Source organism: Staurois parvus, unplaced genomic scaffold, assembly GCF_062004578.1.
Source record: "Staurois parvus isolate SC_StPar_1 unplaced genomic scaffold, SC_StPar_1.0 ptg000031l, whole genome shotgun sequence".
In the NCBI taxonomy this organism is placed as follows: Eukaryota; Metazoa; Chordata; class Amphibia; order Anura; family Ranidae; genus Staurois; species Staurois parvus.
Genome location: NW_028317827.1, coordinates 17,613,821 through 17,634,875, shown reverse-complemented (window position 1 = coordinate 17,634,875; position 21,055 = coordinate 17,613,821). Strand labels below are relative to the sequence as shown.

General features: G+C 40.7%; 1 protein-coding gene across 1 annotated transcript in view; it reads left to right on the top strand.

Moving 5' to 3' along the window:
* The window catches only part of LRP2 (LDL receptor related protein 2), a 295,072-nt gene that overhangs the window by 86,100 nt on the left and 187,917 nt on the right, over nt 1-21,055 (top strand). The window contains exons 5-11 of the mRNA XM_089660407.1: nt 2,321-2,431; nt 5,016-5,129; nt 6,432-6,548; nt 7,778-7,921; nt 10,403-10,522; nt 16,429-16,557; nt 20,004-20,173. Coding sequence (XP_089516533.1) covers nt 2,321-2,431; nt 5,016-5,129; nt 6,432-6,548; nt 7,778-7,921; nt 10,403-10,522; nt 16,429-16,557; nt 20,004-20,173 — 905 coding nt within the window. The remainder of the gene's footprint in view (nt 1-2,320; nt 2,432-5,015; nt 5,130-6,431; nt 6,549-7,777; nt 7,922-10,402; nt 10,523-16,428; nt 16,558-20,003; nt 20,174-21,055) is intronic.

Genomic DNA, 21,055 nt, shown 5'->3' with positions numbered 1-21,055 from the left:
TACTAAAGCGCTGTAATCATTAAAGTAGTATACAACCCATACCATTTTTAAAGTGGTTGTAAAGGCTGAAGGTTTTTTTTTACCTTCGTGCACTCTATTAAACAGGACTCTACTTTGTTCTCTTTACTATTATCATCGAAAGTCAAAGTAAAGAAAACCCAAAATTTTGGGTTGTCCCCAGAAAAGTAACAGAGGGGAAATTTTCCAATGGGGACACTAGTTCTGGTGACCTGGGGGTCCCCAAGGAACTCCCTTAATTTGCAGAGATTTTCTCTCAATTCCTGTTTTGGCTATGGGACAGGCAGTGAAGGCAAATTTCCACAATGGAACACAGATGGCAAAAAATAAGCTGACAGGGGCTATAACCTTCCCTTACTTTATACAAAATAAAAAAAACTTTTGCCTATAATTCTACTTTAATAGTTACCATTCCTGACACTTGCTTTGCCAATCTTAATTCTCTTGAAAGGCTATAGCTGATGAAGAATTTTCAGCATCTGACACTTTAAGAATTGTTAGATGCCTGGTAAACCCTTTGCATTGTGTAGTGCTATCCCCTGCCTCTAAGTCACTAGAGGACACAATAGTGAAACAGGGACTGGCAGCTGAACCCACAGTGTTCAATGTGGGATCTGGCATGATGAGGATTCTTTAGGCTCCATAACTGTTTGAGAGAGAAGATCAGCTGTGCAGATGGTGGACAGTTGAGTATTACTTCTTTTCTTTACAGGCATTATTTTATCCTGTTTTTATTCTAGTGACAAAGTCTCCATAAAGGGAGCCTGTACTTATATCAATATGGGTGGCTGTTATTCCTGACTTTATTTTTAAAGTATAGGCTCCAGGATTGTAATTCTATTTTCAGATATCACAAAAAGGCTTCCAAACAATCCTGAAGCAGCTGCATGCATTTTGAAATAAATGGCTCTTTAATATTAGGTTTTATCAGTGCTATAACATAGTAGTTCTGGATGTGCAATTTTCACAGGGACATGATTAACTTACACTATATTGCCAAAAGTATTGGGACGCCTGCCTTTACACGCACATGAACTTTAATGGCATCCCAATCTTAGTCCGTAGGGTTCAATATTGAGTTGTCCCGCCCTTTGCAGCTATAACAGCTTCAACTCTTCTGGGAAGGCTGTCCACAAGGTTTAGGAGGGTGTCTATGGGAATGTTTGACCATTCTTCCAGAAACGCATTTGTGAGGTCAGGCACTGATGTCAAATGAGAAGGCCTGGCTTGCAGTCTCTGCTCTAATTCATCCCAAAGGCATTCTATCAGGTTGAGGTGCAGGCCAGTCAAGTTCCTTCACCCTAAATTCGCTCATCCATGTCTTTATGGATTAGGATTTATCTTTAGGACCAGGCTTTGTGCACTGGTGTGCAGTCATGTTGGAACAGGAAAGGGCCATCCCCAAGCTCTTCCCACAAAGTTGGTAGCATGAAATTATCCAAAATGTCTTGGTATGCTGATGCCTTAAGTGTTCCCTTCACTGGAACTAGGGGGCCAAGCCCAACCCCTGAAAAACAACCCCACACCATAATCCCCCCTCCACCAAACTTTACACTTCTGTAAACTGTGCGCTTCAGCATGCGCTGACCCCGCTCTGTCATTTTTTTGTGGCCTACCAAACTGTTGTTTCTAGTCGCTTCCACTTTGTTATACCACTAACAGTTGACCGTGGCATATTTAGTAGCAAGAAAATTTCACGGATGGACTTATTGCACAGTTGTCAAACTATCACGGTACCACGCTTGAATTCACTGAGCTCCTGAGAGCGACCCATTCTTTCACAAATGTTTGTAGAAGCAGTCTGCATGTCTAGGGGCTTAATTGTATACAAATAAACAAACAAAACCAGTGTGGAATCTTCATGCAGACTAGGATAACTTTAAATGCCATGCGTTGAGGTGCAGCCCTTAGAAGATCAGGAAATCTTGGTACTAGTGAACAAAAGCAAAATGGGGCGTACTGTCTTCGTGCATTAGTGTGGTGAAACACAAATTTATTTAAAAGCATATACATGCATACTCACAAACCAAAGGGGGATAAAAACACACCTTAGGCGATGGAGGTGATTGGAACTCCTGAATCCAATGATTTGGAGGGGTGTTCCAATACTTTTGGCAATATAGTGTAGCTTCACCCCCATTCCTAGATAGAGGAATAAACCTAATTTATTTTATTTATAATGGAAGTGAGACATGCAGATACCTTGCATTTTCAGAAGGCTCTACTGTGTTCTACAACGTATTTATAGATAATATGTACCTAAAACAAATCTGAGTTTCTACCCTGTTTATCTCTCTTGCAGAATACCCCGTATGCACTCAGCTTTCCTGTGCCAGTGGTGCCTGTTTCAATACGAGTCAGCGGTGTGATGGAATTGTTAACTGCAGGGATGGTTCAGATGAGGCCAATTGCAGTATGTACACATTCTTTTTTCAAAATGTTATTGTTGATGTTGCTGTTACAGGTGTGCAAAGAGCACCATGCTTCTAATGTCCAATATCAATGTAAAACATGATATCAGATTGAAAGATTTGTGAGATTACATTTGCAGATGGTCTTCTAGCTGTAATCTTCTATTGCAACTATCATCCCGCAAAAAAATTAAGAGCTGTCGGAGCAGGTATCATGTCAGCTAAACGTAGATTTCCAGTGGTTTAAGAGAGTAGTAGTTTCTCTATGCACTGGACAGGAATGATCCTGCTAATCCCAAATTATGTAGATACAGGGGTTGGACAAAATTATAGAAACACCAGGTAAAAGAACAAAATTGTTACCTAATATAGTGTTGGACCTCCTTTGGCATCCAAGACGGCCTGAATTCTTCTGGGAATTGACATGGTGGTTAATGAAATCTGATGCCACTCTCCATGTAGAAATTGTTCCAGTCATCACATAAATTCACAGAGGAGGAAAACAAGCCTTAACCTTGTTCTCCAAAATTGACCATAGTGACTCTATGATATTGAGATCCGGCGACTGCGGCACCCGGGATATGTGCAATGCTCATCAAACTGCGATTTGATAACACCAGCATTATTGTCTTGGTAAATGGCTCTGTTTTCAGGAAACAATATCTGCATGGTGGGGTGCACGTGGTCAGCCAAAATTTGTACATTGTCGCTGGCAGTGACTCCACCTTTCAAGGGGCTTACAAAATACTAACGTGGCTGCCCAAACCATGATTTTGCCGCCATAATGCTTTACCATTGGCACAGCACAGTCCTTGTCATAAGTTTGGAATGGTGTTTGCCATAGTAGTTGGGAACAGTGTGAAGCTCGATTCACTGGACCATAATACATTCTTCCATCGATCGATAGTTCACGATTTATGGGTGTTGCACCACTCTCTCTGTTCTGCTTATGGAGTTCCCTCCACACAGTTTTTGTTAACATGGGCTTTGGAAGATTGAGCTCTGCAGTCACTTTTGCAGCAGTTGTTTTCTTTTTCCTGTATATGCTGTCATAATCGTTGATACTGTACCACGCGACACGGCAAAAAAATTGGCAACTTCAGTCACAGAGGCACCAGCTAAGCAGGCACAACAATTTGCCCACTTTGAAGCCCAGTAAACTCTGACATTACTCTGTATCACTAGCAGCACACTCAATGAATGATGAAAGTGAGTCTTCCCACCGGTTAGCTAAGTGTCTCATCACGCAGCTGAAGCAAAAGAATGTTGCATCACTTCCGATTTCAGTGTGAAACATGTCATCACTTTCACACCTGCAAAATTTGTAGTGTTTCCACACTTTTGTCCAGCCCCTATGTACTCCAAGAATTTTAAATGTTGAGGCAACCTCTGTATGCTGTATATGCTATTTCCTTTCATTGGGTTGCTAGATCACTATGAAGTTTTATTTCAAAGTCATTACTGGTATTTCTAAGTACAGTTAGCACATTTTCCTGAATCTATCTTGATATTGAACTGTAATCCCCTTCACAGCAGGAATCTCGGAGAGGGAGGGTCGGCACTTTTTGATTTGAATAGTGTTGTCAGTCCTGAACAGGGAGCATGCTTACAGAAGGACAGAGCAGAAGCATGACCTTGTCAGTGAGCTGCTGCTACTTTTTTGTCCTGTCACAGACAGAAGTGGGTCCTAAGCCAGGCTGGATCCTGTTGCCAGACCATTAGGTTCAGCAAAAATTTTCCCATAGGGTTATATGTGTATTTAACATATTTGATGTATTTTATGCACCCTTTAAAGCTTCTCTTGTGTAGATATCCAAAAGCCCATAAATTTGCTGCTGGGCGCCTCCAACGTGGAGTAATATTAGCAACCCCAGCAGACTTAAAGCTGTCACTCAAGTATCACTCTGTTGCATTTCCCTTCGCTCCTCTCCTTCCTGATATATAAACAGTTATGTAGGAAAGTGAAGGGAAATTGGAGGAGCTGGTCCAGCAAAGAGAGTAATTAGCCACTAAAAGGAAAAGGAGAGGGCTATGACATTCTTAGAGAAAGGAGGCTTTGCTAGGGAATTGCCTATAGCTGAAGTAGTCAAGTTTAAAGGCACATTACAACTGATCAAAAATTGTGCTGTAGTTATTTAGGTTGGTGACAGGGTCACTTTAACATGCACAGAGGTCCAGGACCTGGCTTTATGTCTGATAGGTACCTAGATATCAAGGCTGGGGAAACAAAATGAAAAAGTCCTTTGACAGGTTAAAAGGTTCACCTCTAGGTTGTTAGCTCTGGAATTCAGTCCTAATGCTCCTGATATTGCAATAGATATCTCTGTAAACAGAAACTTTAAATAAAAATGTATACAAAGAACAATACTCCCATAGAAAAAAGGAAGTGAAATAGGTGGAACATGCTAACTTTATAAAGGTAGTTTTTTTTTATATATGGAGTTGTGAGTTTGACGTGCAGGAACCAAAGTGCAGGACTTTTGTATTTATCAAAATGTGTTATACAGCGATATCAAAGGGTCCAAGGGAGAGGATGGGGACTTGCTGCGTCTGTAACCTTCTCATAGACTTTTCATTTCTTCACAGCCCAGAGGTGTCTGAGCTCTCAGTTCCAGTGTGTGAATGGAGACTGTATCCCTCGAGATTTCATCTGTGACCATGACGATGACTGTGGCGATGGCAGTGATGAAAGAAATTGCAGTAATGTTAATTTTTTTGCTCATGCCTACATTATTTTAGGTTTAATAATCTTTAAAGTGGTTGTAAAGGCTCTAAAAAAAAGAGGTTATACTTACCTGTTCTGTGCAATAATATTGCATAGACCAGTCTCGTACCTCCTCTTCTGGAGTCCCCCACCAGTATTCTCTGCTTCTTCTGTTCACTGTGTTCCCTCATAACAAGCTGCTTGCTATGGAGCACATGTGTGCGTCCATAGATACACACATCGCAGCCTGGCCCTGCCCCCTACTCCCTCCTCTTAGGATATGAATAACAGGCTCCTGCTGCTCTAAATCTGTCCTGTGAGAGCAGGTAGAGAGACCAGTGCTTCTCCAGACAGGCACAGCGATGGATGGAGGAAGAACAGGTAAAACATGATATAGCTTTGTATAAAAACTTTAAAGCAGAACTCCAGACACAAGAACTGTCAGCCACCAAGGATGTAAATTCATTTATTTGCATCAAATGTCATAGTACTCCTAGTTACTACCTTGTAAAGGTAGCAGTGAAATCATCACTGTTGTGTATATAGTCTGTGCAGAAAGCAGAGCTGTGGGAGAGACCTGGAAGACCTCATCCACTTCAGGCTGCCCGCAGAAAACTACAGTAGGGGGCAGATACAAGACCAGTCAACCTGCACAAAGAGAGAGAACAGCACAAGGGGATACAGACTGCTGTGTGGGTATGAGGGGCTACAGGACTGAAGATTTCATCTAAGACAACAACCACCAGCACAGGGACAATTCTTATTAAATGTTAGTACTGTTCCTTTTGCTCATTAAAAAATGCACTAAACCCAGGCTTTAAGTAACTTATAGCAATCAACACAACATCATCTTTCATTTTGTTGACTCCGCTAAACTAAACACAGAAGGGAAAACCTGAAGTTCATATTACTGTAAAACATTGCTTTAGGTTGGTCCATGTCCAGCTTGCATCAAAGTAAACCAGGTGGCAGTCCAACCCGTCATTGTGGTACTGTAAGACAATAGTAATGGATGACTGCACATGGGTAAATGCCAACTTCTTTAGTCCATCAATATAAAAAGTAGAAACATCTACCACACTACAAAAGAAGGAACTTCTCTTGTGGTGTGGTGGATCTTTTCTTACCATTTATATTGATTGAATGATCATTTACCAGTATGCAGTCATCCATTAAGATTATCTCAAAGGGAAAGCCTGCTTGGTTGCAATCAGATGCTGCATAATGAGCCCCTTTATAGGCAAACTCTATACACTTATGTGTTCGGTTCCATGTTCTTTTTTTGCTTTGCTCTTTAGCTTATCCAACATGTAAAGGCGATTACTTCACCTGCCCCAGTGGTCGTTGTATACATCAGAGCTGGCTTTGTGATGGGGATGACGACTGTGATGATAATGCCGATGAGAGTGGATGTGGTATGAACAGTTTAACATTGCTCATTTGTCAAAATGTTATTAGAAGAAAATGCTAAGACTGGTTGCGAAAAGTATCAGTCGATCGGGAAAAGTAAAGCAAAAATTTGGCAGATACATTTTGATTTCTCTTTTTTTTTTGACAAATGTATAACAGAATTTCTATATATAGACAAAAGCTAAAGAGAGACAAGGAAAAATAGTTACACAAAAACTCCACAATTTAATACTATTTTGTATTCAGTAAAACAAACATGCCTAACTGGCCTCTAGTGCGGCCCCTGCCAACTAGCTAAACTGATACTTTTGACAGCACAGCCAATAGAAAAGAATAATTCCAGCCAATAAGGAAAGGTGGTATGATATCATTGTATGGGGGGGACGGGGGACCTCACTTTTCATCTGACTTCTGAAAATAAAGTGGATATTTACACAGAGTTTTTACAGCTGCTATCTAGGGATTGCAAGAAAGTTATAGCATGGGAGAGGGAGCAATAGAGAGCTTACAGCAGTACCTATGCACAGGTACTCTTCCATAGTATAAGGGATAGAAGGGGTTGACAAATTTAATTTAAGACAAATTATTTTACTCTGAAAATAAGATAACAATTAAAAACGTTGTTCCCCAATGACCTCATCATGATATGCAGACCTTGCATCTCAGTGAAAAAGTCTGCTTATTCAAGGTACCCGCCCTCTCCCTAAAATGTTGGATGAAAGTGCAAAAAAAAAAAAACCTGTGAGAGGATGAGATTACATGCTTACCTTTTTTGTGGCTTCCTTCTGCCGCGTCAAGGCGAAAGTGATGTCATCCTTCTCTGGTTAGATCTCTGAGAATATTTAGTAGTTCATATCTTGCAAGAAGATGATACTGTACTGGGTTTCCAAGTCTTTTTTTGAGAGATTTGGGCTACACAGCATTCCCAGGAATCTTGTTGGCAGGAGGATGACCTCACATGCTGCACTATGGAATTTGTAGATAGAGGAGTATATTATCAAATCATTTTTCTCTTCACAAGTTCTTTTTTGCATTTTTGTGCAATGTCTAAAGGAAGGGAAGGGGAGCAACATTGAATACGTGGACCATTTTTAAAGTGCAAGGTCCACCGAATACATTTAACAGCAAAATTGATGCAAAATAATTTATGTGGATTCTTAACTGTGAAAACCTGCTAATGAAAAAACTAATAAACACATTTTAAAAATTGATTTATTGAATTTGTTCCCCCTAGAGAGTGGTCTGAGAGAATGTGGCCCAGGAGAGTGGTCGTGTTCTTTGTCTGGTCAGTGCATTCCTATAGATAAGGTTTGCGATGGGACAGTTCACTGCCGCTTTGGAGAAGATGAAAATAATGCCACGACTGGACGGAACTGTAGTAAGTAGCATTCTGCACAGAAAACGAATTGCCCATAGTGTCATATTGATGTGAGAATCAAAATATTCTTCTATAGTCTTACATGGTACATGTACCTTTATATAAAAATCTCTCTGTCCCCCAGCCCTTCCTCCCCTTGTATATATGCACCTGCTTCCTAGAAAAGAGGAAAGAGAAAAGAAATGTAAAAGGCATATAAATCATCCCTGGACACTAGCTGGAACAGCCAAAAGCTGAGCAATGTTGAAGGGAATAATGCTGCATCTGAGGTCTGATGTTTGCATACTACCTAACTGAGGTGGGGGAACATATAGATGTCTTTTTATAAAAATAAGTTCACATAGCCATTAATCCATCAAATCTGCAGGTATATTCATTATGTGCAAATTGGGCAAAAAGTGGGCAAAACAAATCTCCCTTAGGCTATTTTCTCTTCTGAACAAATGTTCTTTTATTATGGGCAGTAGTAAAATTCCACATGGATGGAGCTGAGGAGCATAAGAAATTCAAGGTGTGACAATTTAATTCTCGGAATGGACTGTTAAAAATAGACATTTTCTTACATATACCCTAGTAGCAGCACTGCCGGAAACATTCCTGGAATTAGTTTTCCAGAATGCTGCACAGTATCTTTGTTGTGGCACACTGGATGTCTGGAATGTCATCAAATTTGTGTCCTTTTAGGGCATTTTTAATTTTGAAAACAGCCAAAAGTCCCAGGGTGCTAAGTCAGGGGAATAAGGTGGTTAGTCAAGTTTCGGAATGGATTTCTGGGCCAGGAACTCAGAAACACTTAACGCATAATGTACAGGAGCATTGCTGTGATGGAGAATTCACTTGTCAAGCCAGAGTTCTGGTCTTTTCCTCCAATCAGATTCTCTGCCCACATTTACATCTGTCCATTGTGGTTTTGACTGCCTATTTGCATCATCATGGACATCTTCCCGCCCCTCCATAAATCGCCTATGCCATTTAAAAACACTTGATTTCTTCATGGAATGTTCACCATAAATCTGTTGTAGCAGAACTAAAGTTTCAATACACTTTTACCAGTTTTTACGCAAAATATGATGTTAATCTGCTGCTCCAGATCACTGTAACTCATTTTCTGGCAACAATGCAATGCACAGATGTATTTTTTCTCCTCGTTTTTCGCTGTTAACGGGGACCAGAACCTCCCGCAAAAGCTGAAAAACCGCGAAGTAGTATTTGCCCCTAGGAATTTTTGTGTATGCGGGTACTGTACAAGAATGTTTTAAATATGTAAACATCATGGACAAGACTGGCGAGATACAACAAGGGAAGATGCTAAGTGAGGCTGCAATGATGCGCAGACAATCAACTCACAGGGATAAATCCACTCGTACTCTTATTGGTCGATGTCACACCGGAAATCAATCACGCGCCTTTATGAAAGCCCGTGGTATGTACAGTACTCTGAGTCAACTCATCTCTTTGGTTGACATGCAGGGATCCTTCTCTTTTGCGCATCAACATGAAACAACACTCCTTTCCACAATGTGGCTGCTGACCCGCGAAGTACTGAAGCCGCAAAACATGAAGCGCGAAGTGGCGAGGGAACACTGTAATCAACTGGTCTATGACCCAGGCAAATGCAAGTTAGAACATGTCAGAATACGCTCAAGTGTAAATCAGGGCCGGATCTAGAGGGGGTGCTGGCGTGGGCTGTGCCCATGGACTCTGATGTATGGGGGACTCTCATGGGGACTATGATGTAAGGGGGGACCTTGATGGGGACATTGATGTAAGGGGGTACTCTAATGGAGACACCCGATGTAAGGAGGCACTCTGATGGGAATATGATGTAAAGGGGGACTCTGTTGATGACTCCTGATATAAAGGGGAACTCTAACAGGGCCATCTGATATAAGGGGGCATAGGTTCTTTCTAATCACCCTAATCTAAAACAGCCTAATACATACTAGTATTTCTCACATTGTGACACTTTGTGACAGATTGTCAATGACTCACACAGTGTTGACATTATGCCCCCCGACTTTTTTTTTTACTGCACCCCCAGATCAGATTCTGTAGGCTAGATCTGGCCTGGTGTAAATATTTATTTGGCTTGCCTCCATAATGCTACTCCGCAGGCATTCTGGGAATTAAATTGTCACACCTACATATGTCTTTCTAACAAGAGATACAATGTAATAATTCTAGAGAAGGCAAGAGGGAATTAGAAATTAAATGCAATCATTGGAATGAATGGCTAGATGACTGTTTTATAAACAGACCCCAAAAGAGAGATTTTTATATATAAAGGTATAGTTGCACTTTAAGTTAGTATAACTCTGTAGTCTTACTTATTTTAAAACATGTTTTTCTCATTATGTAGTTTTATTTTCCTAGCTTGTGTCTGACTTTTAAGCTTGAGCCAGGGTCTGAAAGGTCACCTGATATACTGTATGACAGTTGAGGAATAATAAAAAATGTTTTTGTTAATGATTTCATCTAAAGGTACAAGTAATTGTGCAGCACTGAGCTGTCAGCATCGCTGCCACGCATCTCCCTCTGGTGGTGTTTGTTATTGCCCTTCAGGATATATAATCAGCATTAATGACAGCAGAACATGTGTTGGTGAGTAGAAATGTCACATTATCCTCTGTGAAAATACATTACAATAAAACAAATGTTTTTATTAGTGAAAATACATTATTAAATCAATTAAAATCATACCGAAAATAAAAGATATCCCTGCAAAGAAAGTGGTAAATTCTGACCTTATACTTCCCTGTAGTGAAGAGAAATCATTGCCTCATGACCACTTAGAAATCATTAGTAGTCCCATGCTGCACTCAGTGTTTCTCCCTGCTGACTCCAATGTCTTTACTGTGCCTTGTACTGATGTAGGTGCTAACAGGTGAAACAACAAAGGCAATGTTTACACTGGCAGCTGAGGGACAATAAAAATTGGTGGCTGAGTTGCAGTTTGTTTTGCCCCCTGATCATTCATTTTAGCCCTATATTGTGCTCCCTGTTCCCATTTGTTCCACTGCCTGTCCTGGTCCCAGAAAAAATTGAGTTAGGCTAAGCACTACTCAGCCATTCACAGGAAGGTTTGCATTTTTTATGAGTACAATGTTTCCTCTGATTGGCTGAGGTGGAGATTGTGACATCATCTGACCACCTCCACACCATTCAGAAAATACAAAAGTTCCTTTGAATGGCTTATCATCTCAGCCTGACTTGAGTTTATCCTGAGAGTGGGATGGGAAGTCCCTGTAGCACTGCTGGAACACAGCGCTGTATACTGTATGTAACTGGGCGTCACAGCTGGTGCATCTGTTAGTAAAGGCAATAGCTTGTTTGGACCAGCTTGGTTCAAAAAATGACAGTAAGCTGGAGTTAGTCTTTTAAGCCTGTTCACTGGCTAGACTGGCCCACACATTTGCCCGAGCAAGTCTCAGTATTTACAATATGATGTTTGCTAGATTTCCTGGTCCAAATTATATTTAAAATGACACCAACTTCTGGTTTAAAAATAATTCTATAATTCTATTCACGTATATATTCTTAAAGTGGTAGTAATCTCGGTATCTTAACCCTTTACCTACAGGTGAGCTTATAGTCAGGCTTACCTGTAGGTACAATGATTACCTCTTAAATGTCCACCATTTAGGAGACTTACACCCAATGTTGCAAATTATTTAATGACAATGGTAGATATGAATTACTGAGAGTGAGGTCACATTCAGTCATGGTGATATGTCTGGATTCAGCCGGTTTATATTAATGTGCTCCTTAGCTGTACTTTGCACAGCCCCATGCACTGGGACAAAGCATGCTCCCTGTGTGTGAGTGCATCTAGCCTTTCCCACATTGTGTTACAATCAGGGGCGGACTGACAACTCATGGGGCCCCCGGGCAATAGGTGATCATGGGGCCCCTGTGTCCTTGCCCAAACTCAAAAAAGCCTATGAAAAAGGTACCAGGGGCATTTCATGGGGCCCCCTACTGACCCCAGGCCCTCGGGCAGTGGCCGAGTTTCCAAATGATCAGTCCGCCCCTGGTTACAATATGACATTAGCAGGTCATGTAGGTAGACCCTGTAGCAAGGCATACGTCATTGCTCCGCTCTGCTTTGTAAAATCTGTCAGGAATGTGTTCTCTAGCGGAATGCTTTGAGAATGTAGCTTTACTTTAAATATGTGAAATGGTAGATTTGTGGATGTGTTTTTCTCCGCAAAAGGAAACATGCGAGGTCCAGGTTACCTCGTTTTTTGCTCTCTTTGATGATTCCTTTTTCTAAGATTTAAACAGTCCAAATATAACATTACCTTAGGAGACCTGTAACCAAAAAAAGCTTTCTATGGTAACCAAATATTGACATTTGTTCCACCTTCAAAGCAACAAGATGAAGCATTGATGCCATTTATAACAGAACATAGCTGATTGCATCAACATGGAGATAAAGTTTAAAGCTGGAATGGGATTTCAATGCACAAGGGTTATATTCAGCTTCTGCCTGGGGAGATCACTGACTGACTGCCGTCTCATTGAAAATGGCTTGACTTTTAACAGGGGGAAGTTCTGTATAATGATACAACTAGTGTTGATACTACTACTACTAATAATAATAAAAAAGATTATTCATATAAAATCAATAAGAAACAAATCAGCAATACTTAGCGTTATTTTCTTTTTAAAGCAAAAAATTTACATTTTACAGGCTCTGGATTTAAAAATGCTGTTCCCAAATCCTTCCTGTGACATTAAAGGGAACTTTTGGCCAGGATGTAAACATTCACTATTAAAAATTCTAAAAAAGCAGTGAATAAACTTTAAAACAAACCCTCACTGACATACACTATATTGCCAAAAGTATTGGGACGCCTGCCTTTACACACACATGAACTTTAATGGCATCCCAGTCTTAGTCCGTAGGGTTCAATATTGAGTTGGCCCACCCTCTGCAGCTATCGCAGCTTCAACTCTTCTGGGAAGGCTGTCCACAAGGTTTAGGAGTGTGTCTATGGGAATGTTTGACCATTCTTCCAGAAGTGCATTTGTGAGGTCAGGCACTGATGTCGGACGAGAAGGCCTGGATCGCAGTTTCCACTCTCCACAGGTCAGGACTCTGTGCAGGCCAGTCAAGTTCCTCAACCGTAAACTCGCTCATTCATGTCTTTATGGACCTTGCTTGGGAGCATGAAATTGTCCAAAATGTCTTGGTATGCTGATGCCTTAAGAGTTCCCTTCACTGAAACTAAGGGGCCAAGCCCAACCCCTGAACAACAACCCCACACCATAATTCTCCTCCACCACATTTTACACATTTGCGCACTGTGCACTTCAGCATGCTCTGACCCTGCTCTCATTTTACGTGGCCTACCACTTAGTGGCTGAGTTGTTGTTGTTCACAGTCGCTTTCACTTTGTTATAATACCACTAACAGTTGACCATGGAATATTTATTAGCAAGAAAATCTCATGGATGGACTTATTGCACAGATGGCAACCTATCACAGTACCACGCTTGAATTCACTGAGCTCCTGAGAGCGACCCATTCTTTCACAAATGTTTGTAGAGGCAGTCTGCGTGCCCAGGTGCTTTATTTTATACATCTGTGGCCATGAAGATGATTAGAACACCTGAATCCAATGATTTGGAGGGGTCTCCCAATACGTTTGGCAATATAGTGTATGTAGCAGTAGCCATTGTGTAGTAATTCTTCTTCAAAGTTCACAGCAGAAACACAAGTCCCCCAAGTGAGTGTTTCCTACAGCTAAGCTCCCCCTGCTCCCCCCTCTCAGTAGTGACTGAGTGGCTTTTTAGCCTTTTGATTTCTAATATAAACAGAGAGCAGGGGCTCTGGGAGGGTAAGGCAAGGTACACTGAGCTGCTGAGTGAAGGACTTTGATGACCTTTGTGGTTTTGCAGTTGATTTTAAAAATGAATTGGCCCACAGTGCTTGTAGCTGCAGAAGTCAGTGAGGGCTTGTTTTAAGGCCCCTTTCACAGATCCCCTGCTGATCAGAGCAGAGTGGGTGGATGACAGGTCCATGTCTGCTTAGTTTATGCTGAGGGGACACGGACAGAGCCCTCCAATCCACCTAGACAGAAGGAATCGGATCCCTTTCCGTTTCTTTTTAAAGGACTGGATCAGATAGGAGGTAGGCAGGTGTAAATGAACACAAGTCCGTTTTACACCCACCAATCTATAAAAATACATGGACCATCTGATCAGGTCCCCCTGAAAAACTGATAGGTGAACCTGATTGGATTGCCCATGTGAAAGGGACCTAAATCTCATTTGGTGTTTGTAGTGACCCTGCCACTAAATAAAAGTCTTTGAGCAAAGACCATAGCTGTAAAGATGAGGCTGTACCTCTCTTGATGCTAGTTCCTCTTAATGGTGCCTCTTTGCAAAGAGCTGATTACCCAGAGTCTACTGTGAAACCAACACTTCTGGAAGCATTGATCTTGTGGTCCCAAATAATAGTTATTTTTTCTGACACTGTACACTACAGTGACATGACGGCAGAGGGAGTGAGTGAGAGAGGGCTGCAAAATACCATGATTTAGAGCCATAACTGCTTTGCAATGGTGTTTATGTGGCCAGTATAGATAGAGATAGTGCTTAAAGCAGAACTGTGGGCACTCAATAAATTCTAAACTTGTTGCACCTCTCCCCAGCTGAGGCAGAATATATTGCTTCTTTTATCTAGGGGATGATGTAAAAGAGTAAAATTTGCCTTTCCCTATGGTCCCACTGCAGCTGAGGCTCCCTTGTTACTCGCTCCTGCCCCAGAAAGCAGGCATTCATTCTGATGTCAGCACATACAATGCCTCTGACCCTGCATTGTATGTGATGACAGTGGTGAGAGGGACAGTGACATCACTGGTCAGAGACCAGCAGTAAAAGAGGTGTTGTGAGACCAATCACCACTACTGGAACTGGTATGTGGAATCAGAGAATAAGGTAGGTTTTACTACCTCTTAGATCATTCCCATGAAAAAAACAAGCATTATATTCTACATCCACTGGGGAAAGTGGGAAGTCATGAAGTTTAAATCAAAGAAGTAGATTTATAGTAAGATAAACATTGTACCTCCTTCCCTAATTTTCATTCTCTTGCCTCTACTTTCCTGTTACAGCAGATGTGAAAGGTATCTAATTATGATTGTGCATTTATAGGCACCAGAAGCGGACCTAGTGCACTCAGTAATCAGCACTCAGTAACAGAACTAGTGTGACACAGTCAGGGGCGGACTGACCATTTGGAAACTTGGGCACTGCCCGAAGGCCCGTGGTCAGTAGGGGGCCCCATGAGATGCCCCTGGTACCTTTTTCATAGGCTTTTTTGAGTTTGGGCAAGGACACAGGGGCCCCATGATGCCCTATTGCCCGGGGGCCCTATGAGTTGTCAGTTTGCCCCTGGACACAGTCCTTTCCCTTCTCTGCAATATAATATATGTGTGGAGACACTTTTGATGAAGTGTGTGGTTATTACATTATACCACCTTTTTTAATATTGAGACAAAGATGTATTTTAAGGCATTTCCAATAATAAAATTAGTCACAGAGTATACCATGTACAAGATTATACATAGATGGAAAGTTGAGAGATTCAAATGCTTCAGCTAATAGATGTTACCTACTTACCTAATTGATGGCATCCATTTTCCTACTTCCCTGCTGCTTCCTAGCAACCTTTACCACTTAATGGGGCCTTATCAGAGAAAGATTGCTTATTATGGATCTTGCTGCCAAGCAACCAGCAATCTGTCATCTGACAGTCCATTATACTTCCTCTTCGTATAGGAGGCAGGGAACACGAGCTGAGCTATATGCACAAGCCATATGTACAAATGATCAATCCAACATAGCCTCATGATGTAACCAAAGGGATCCATGCAACAAATTGTTATTGGAGATCATCGAACCCGTAGCAGTATATCGCTTGTTACTGAGATATGTAAAGAATAATTATTAAAATTTAGTTTTTTCAAAAACTCTGTCTGGTAGGTTTATTATGATTATATAGCATATGACCATATATCATATGTTTAAAAAATACATAAGAGGTTACCTTTAGCTACAATGATTAGTAAATCCAAAGATACAGGCAGATGAAGGTTTATTTTAATCCCTTTTCCCGTAAAGGTCAAGTTTGACCCCGCCCTTCCCTTATACTGAGCCTCTTTTGGTCTTTCAATGTGTTAGAGGGCCATGTTGATCAGGAGGGGGGCTAGGGGAGAAGGAGGACTTGGAGCCCAGTTTGACTTTTACAGGAAAATGCAGAATTTGCCAATGTTTGCATATTATTTAAGCTGACTACATCTCTGAATCTACGTAACGTACAGCTTTCACGGAATTTTGCCAGTGCTTATGCTTTTTATCATTTTATGATTTTTAATTGCCCGGCTTATTTTATAAATTGGTTTCATAGTTTGTATTTACTGTTTCTAGTCATGCCTTAATTATTAACTTGTGGATCCTTTCATTTTTTTTATACTTTGTTAATCTTTATTTTTATTTAGATTTTAATGACTGTCAAGTATGGGGCATATGTGATCAGCTTTGTGAAGACCGGATGGGCAGTCACCGCTGCAGTTGTGTGGATGGGTATATCTTGGAGCATAATAAGCACTGCAGAGCCAACACGTCCGGTAAGTAATAACAATAACCTCTGTGTGGTATTAATACTGCTATAAATGTATGGAAGTCATACTGTAAATGCTTGTTTTTCTACTTTTGCATTTACTGAGTTTGAATAACAATTATATAGTAAACTAAGTCAAATTTGATCCATTAGGGAAGAGAGCTGGGTTGACAGAAATTTATAATAGGAACATGCTGGTTTATGTCTACTTTTTGAAGTGTATCTAAAGCCCAAACTTTTTTTCTTTAGCTTTGGATAGCGTTGGAAATGGTTAGGACCCCTGCCATTATTTTTTTTCTTTCTGTCTGTATGACTTTAACAAGGTTTTTCTTTACTTCCCATCATGAACACACAATAAGATAGAAGAAAGCCAGGGAAATCTTCTCATAAGCAGTTGTCACTAGAGCAAGTGTCCACCCCGGAATATTTCTCCTCCCTGCCAGTTTTGATGACAACGCTACATTTTGGATTTTCTTTCACTTCATGTTCTGGTGTCAGTGCTCACTAACACTAATACAGAGAGTGAATCTCCCTAGCAGGGACACACACAGTAAAGCCTGACAAGGGTTCGCATGATAATTCGATCCAGAAAAAAAAAGAGTTCTGACATATATATACACATGATTTTGCATTTCCGGGTAGGGGGCAGTCTCGGCTGTCGATCAACGGGTCCTGGTGGTTCCCTGAAGGCATTCGGCGATCACCATGTGTCATGGACAGGGGAGAGACCTGTATGTAAACAATACAGATCTCTCCCCTGTCAGCTGCAGCATGCTGCTTTGTATGGCTCTGCCGTACAAAGCAGTGTGCTTACAGTGTAAAATGCGCACACAGTGAAACAGCACACAGTTAACCCTTTGATCGCCCCAGATGTTAACCCCTTCCTGCCCAGTGTCATTAGTACAGTGTCAGTGCTTTTTATTAGCAGTGTCAGCAGTGTCAGTTCCCCCCCCCCCAGTGTCAAAATACCCACCGCAGTCCTGCAGTCCCTCTATGAGTCGCTGATTGCAACCATTACTAGTATAAAGAAATTCCAGTATATATACCGCCATTTGTAGAAGCTATAACTTTCACATAAACCAATTAATTTACACGCATTGGGATTTTTTTTTAGCAAAGACATGTAGCAGAATACATTTTGGCCTAAATTTATGCCAAAATTTTTTTAATTTTTTTTCTGGACATAATAGCAAAAAGCCAAAAATATTTTTTTTTCTCAAAATTGGCTTACTTTTTTTTCATAGCGCAAAAAATAAAAAACGTAGAGCCGATCAAATACCACTGAAAGAAAGCTCTATTTGTGGGAAAAAAGTACGTAAATTTAATTTGAGTGCAGCGGTGAATGACCGCGCAATTGTCACTTAAAGTAACGCAGTGCTGTATCACAAAAAATGGCCTGGTCAGGAAGGGGGGTAAATCCTCTGAAGGGCAAGTGGTTAAGCAAAAGGCCACCTTTTGTGTATTTTGATTGGCTGAGTATGAATGACAACAGCAACTGTGTTAGTTCACACATATTTGCTACATTAAACAGACAACCTTAACCCTTTGAGGACCAAGGGACTTATTTGTCCCATGTTTTTAATTGCCTGTATCATCTGATTAAGAACTTAAAAAAGTAGTTCTTATCAACAATTGGATCTAGCTTTTTGCCAATTATTTCATGAAATGGCTTAGTTACAGCAACTGAAGTGTACAAACTTTAAAAACAAAAATTGATTCTTTTGGCGTCCGTAATCTTATGGTCCTCAAAGAGTTATGGGGTTGATTTACTAAAACTAGAGAGTGCAAAATCTGGTGCAGCTGTGCATGATAGCCAATCAGCTTTTAACGTCAGCTTGTTCAATTGACATAAAGCCTGGACGCTGATTGGTTTTGTTGCAGAGCTACACCAGAGTGTAAATCAATCCCTATGTGTTTTTGCTGTGTTCTTAGTTGCTTGGAGTTTTTTCTTTAAATGTTCATGATATTCCCCTAAGTAGATTCTGTTTCTGCCTACATGGCCATAATAAAAGTGACACTGGGTTCCCAGTTATTTGCTTACATAAGAGGTTCTTGGTGGTGCTTGGTTGGCTTTATAATGTCCATGGTAGTTGAGCAGAACTGGAACTTCAAATGGAAATATTTTGCCTCTGTTCCCAAATGATATAAGGATACAAGTGTGAATATTACTATAAGCACCAGTTCACACCAAGTTCAGTCCAGTGCATTTTTTTTTTTGCATCAAGAATGCATGCACACTTTTTTCCATGTATTCCAATGGCTCTAGCTCACACCAGTGCAGTCAGTTTCAGTCAGTTTCTGGTGCAGAAAAAAAGTAGAACATGCTGCATTTTGTCTCCACAGAACTGTACTGGGACACAGCAAAACCATATACAAATGGCACAGGAATGGAGTGTGGTGTGAGTTGTAAGCAAAATCGCACCTAGAATGTATCTGTAGTGTGTTTTTGTGGTGTGAACTGGCCCTCAAGTGCATATAATGTAAATATATAAGTTGCTTTACAAATAAACATTAGGGTAGTCAGAATTTAAAACTCTTGTGTATGGCTAGTTTAAAGTATTTTTTAAAGCCAAGACCTTTATTCAGTATTGGGTAGAGTAGGGAATGGTTAGAACCCCTATCGGTTCCTGTCCTGTGGAAACAACAGGACGTAATGGAAATCGTAGACTTTTAGACAGTTGTCGCTGAAACAAGTGTCTTTGCTGTTGTGGTGAGAACTCAAAGATTAGAATTTTCTTTCATATTCTGTGCTCATAAAAATGGTCACCAGGAGAAACAGAGAGGGTGAATCTTCCAACTTCCCCCCGGACGCAGACGACAATAATGACATCCATAGCATAAGAATACAACAGTGCCACACCAAGGAGGTGGGAGAGTTCCAAATGTATTGTTGGTCCTTTAGTAAGATCACACAGATAGTTAATGTGCATTGAGGGCCACTTGCTCTTCAGCAAGATTACACCAACATCCAATGCATTTTTCTGATTAGAAATTTAATGGGATCAAAATGAGTTGTCTGTTTGGTGTGATCATGCTTAAGAACCAGTAAATTATTTTTAAATCTCTCTCCCCTTGGTACGGCAGCTCTGTATTCTCATGCTTTGAGTGACATTCTTGGTAACCATTGAAAGGGATTCGCGCTTCATGTGATTAGTCTTGTCAGAGCCAGTAAGCTTGTTCAATGATTGCATCTTCAATACTTTGAGTGAATCAATGTTGAAGGCCTTGGATATATCCTCTTGAAGCAATGAAAAAAGCGATAAAGGGGGGGTTTCTTACCTTTCCGAACTCTATCCAATTAAAAAAACACAAATGTTTTGGCTTTGGAAATGCTCTGTTAAAAACTAAAGTTATTAATTAAATATATTTAACTTATAGAAAAATGTTTTTTTTTTTACAAGTTTGTTAAAGGATTCCAAAGTCTTACTGTTTGTACCATTATTACTTTTCTAGCTGGTGCACCCTGGATTATTTTCTCCAATGGGCGAGATTTACTAATCGGTGACATCCATGGAAACAGCTATCGAACATTAGTGCAGTCACAGAACCGGGGAACGGCTGTAGGAGTGGATTTTCATTTTCAGTTACGACGAGTCTTTTGGACAGACACTGTACAAGACAAGGTATTTAGTTGTTGCTGCAAAGTTTGCCTAAAAGTAGTTTTTACCTCACTTTACATTTTGCTCCTTTCCATGCCATCATTCACAAACAGATTTGTGGAGTCCTATTTTATGTCAGACAGAGCAAGCATCGTCATTGTTGAACATGTCCTGAAGAGATTTCCTTTCACTTACTGTCACAGATATACAACAGGAAGTGAGAGGATATTTCACTAAATGGCACCGAAAACTTATCTAGATTTCACCTCTACTTATGTTCCGGTGACAAATATGACATTTTAGGCTTCCCTACATTCTCTGTCCTGGTGACAATGGTCATCAGGAAAGAAGTGAGATGAAATCTTCACAGCTGGGTCACAGATAGCAATAAAAGCATAAAAGAGATTCTAACTCTTCCTTACTGTAGCCAAAACAATAAAAAAATTTTGGTTGGAGTTACACTTACAATTAGTTTTTTACCCCAAAATACACCTCACTGAATGTTTTCCTTTTTGCATGTTTTGCTAATAGATAGAGAAACTATAGTGCAATATATTCCAGGAGATCATCAGTTTCCAATATGCCGCAATCAGCAATGATAAGACAGAGATAGATGTCTGCTTCACACACCTTTCCCGTTGTAATATATGCTGAAATATCTACTTAGGTCCCATGCACACCTGGCGTTCAGCCCCAGTGAATGAGTCTCTGGCATTTAGGTGTGGGTGGAGAGTCCAGGTGCCCTGTCCAGCCCCTCTGCTTGCAGCCTGTCAAACTCTGTGGGGGGCTGACAGCTTCTGCGGCTGGACTGCGCTCTACTAACATTTAGAGTAGTATGTGCCCAGGGTGAATACCCGCAAAGCAAGTTGGCATTCCAGGAATTCTTACCTGGGTACATACTGCCCT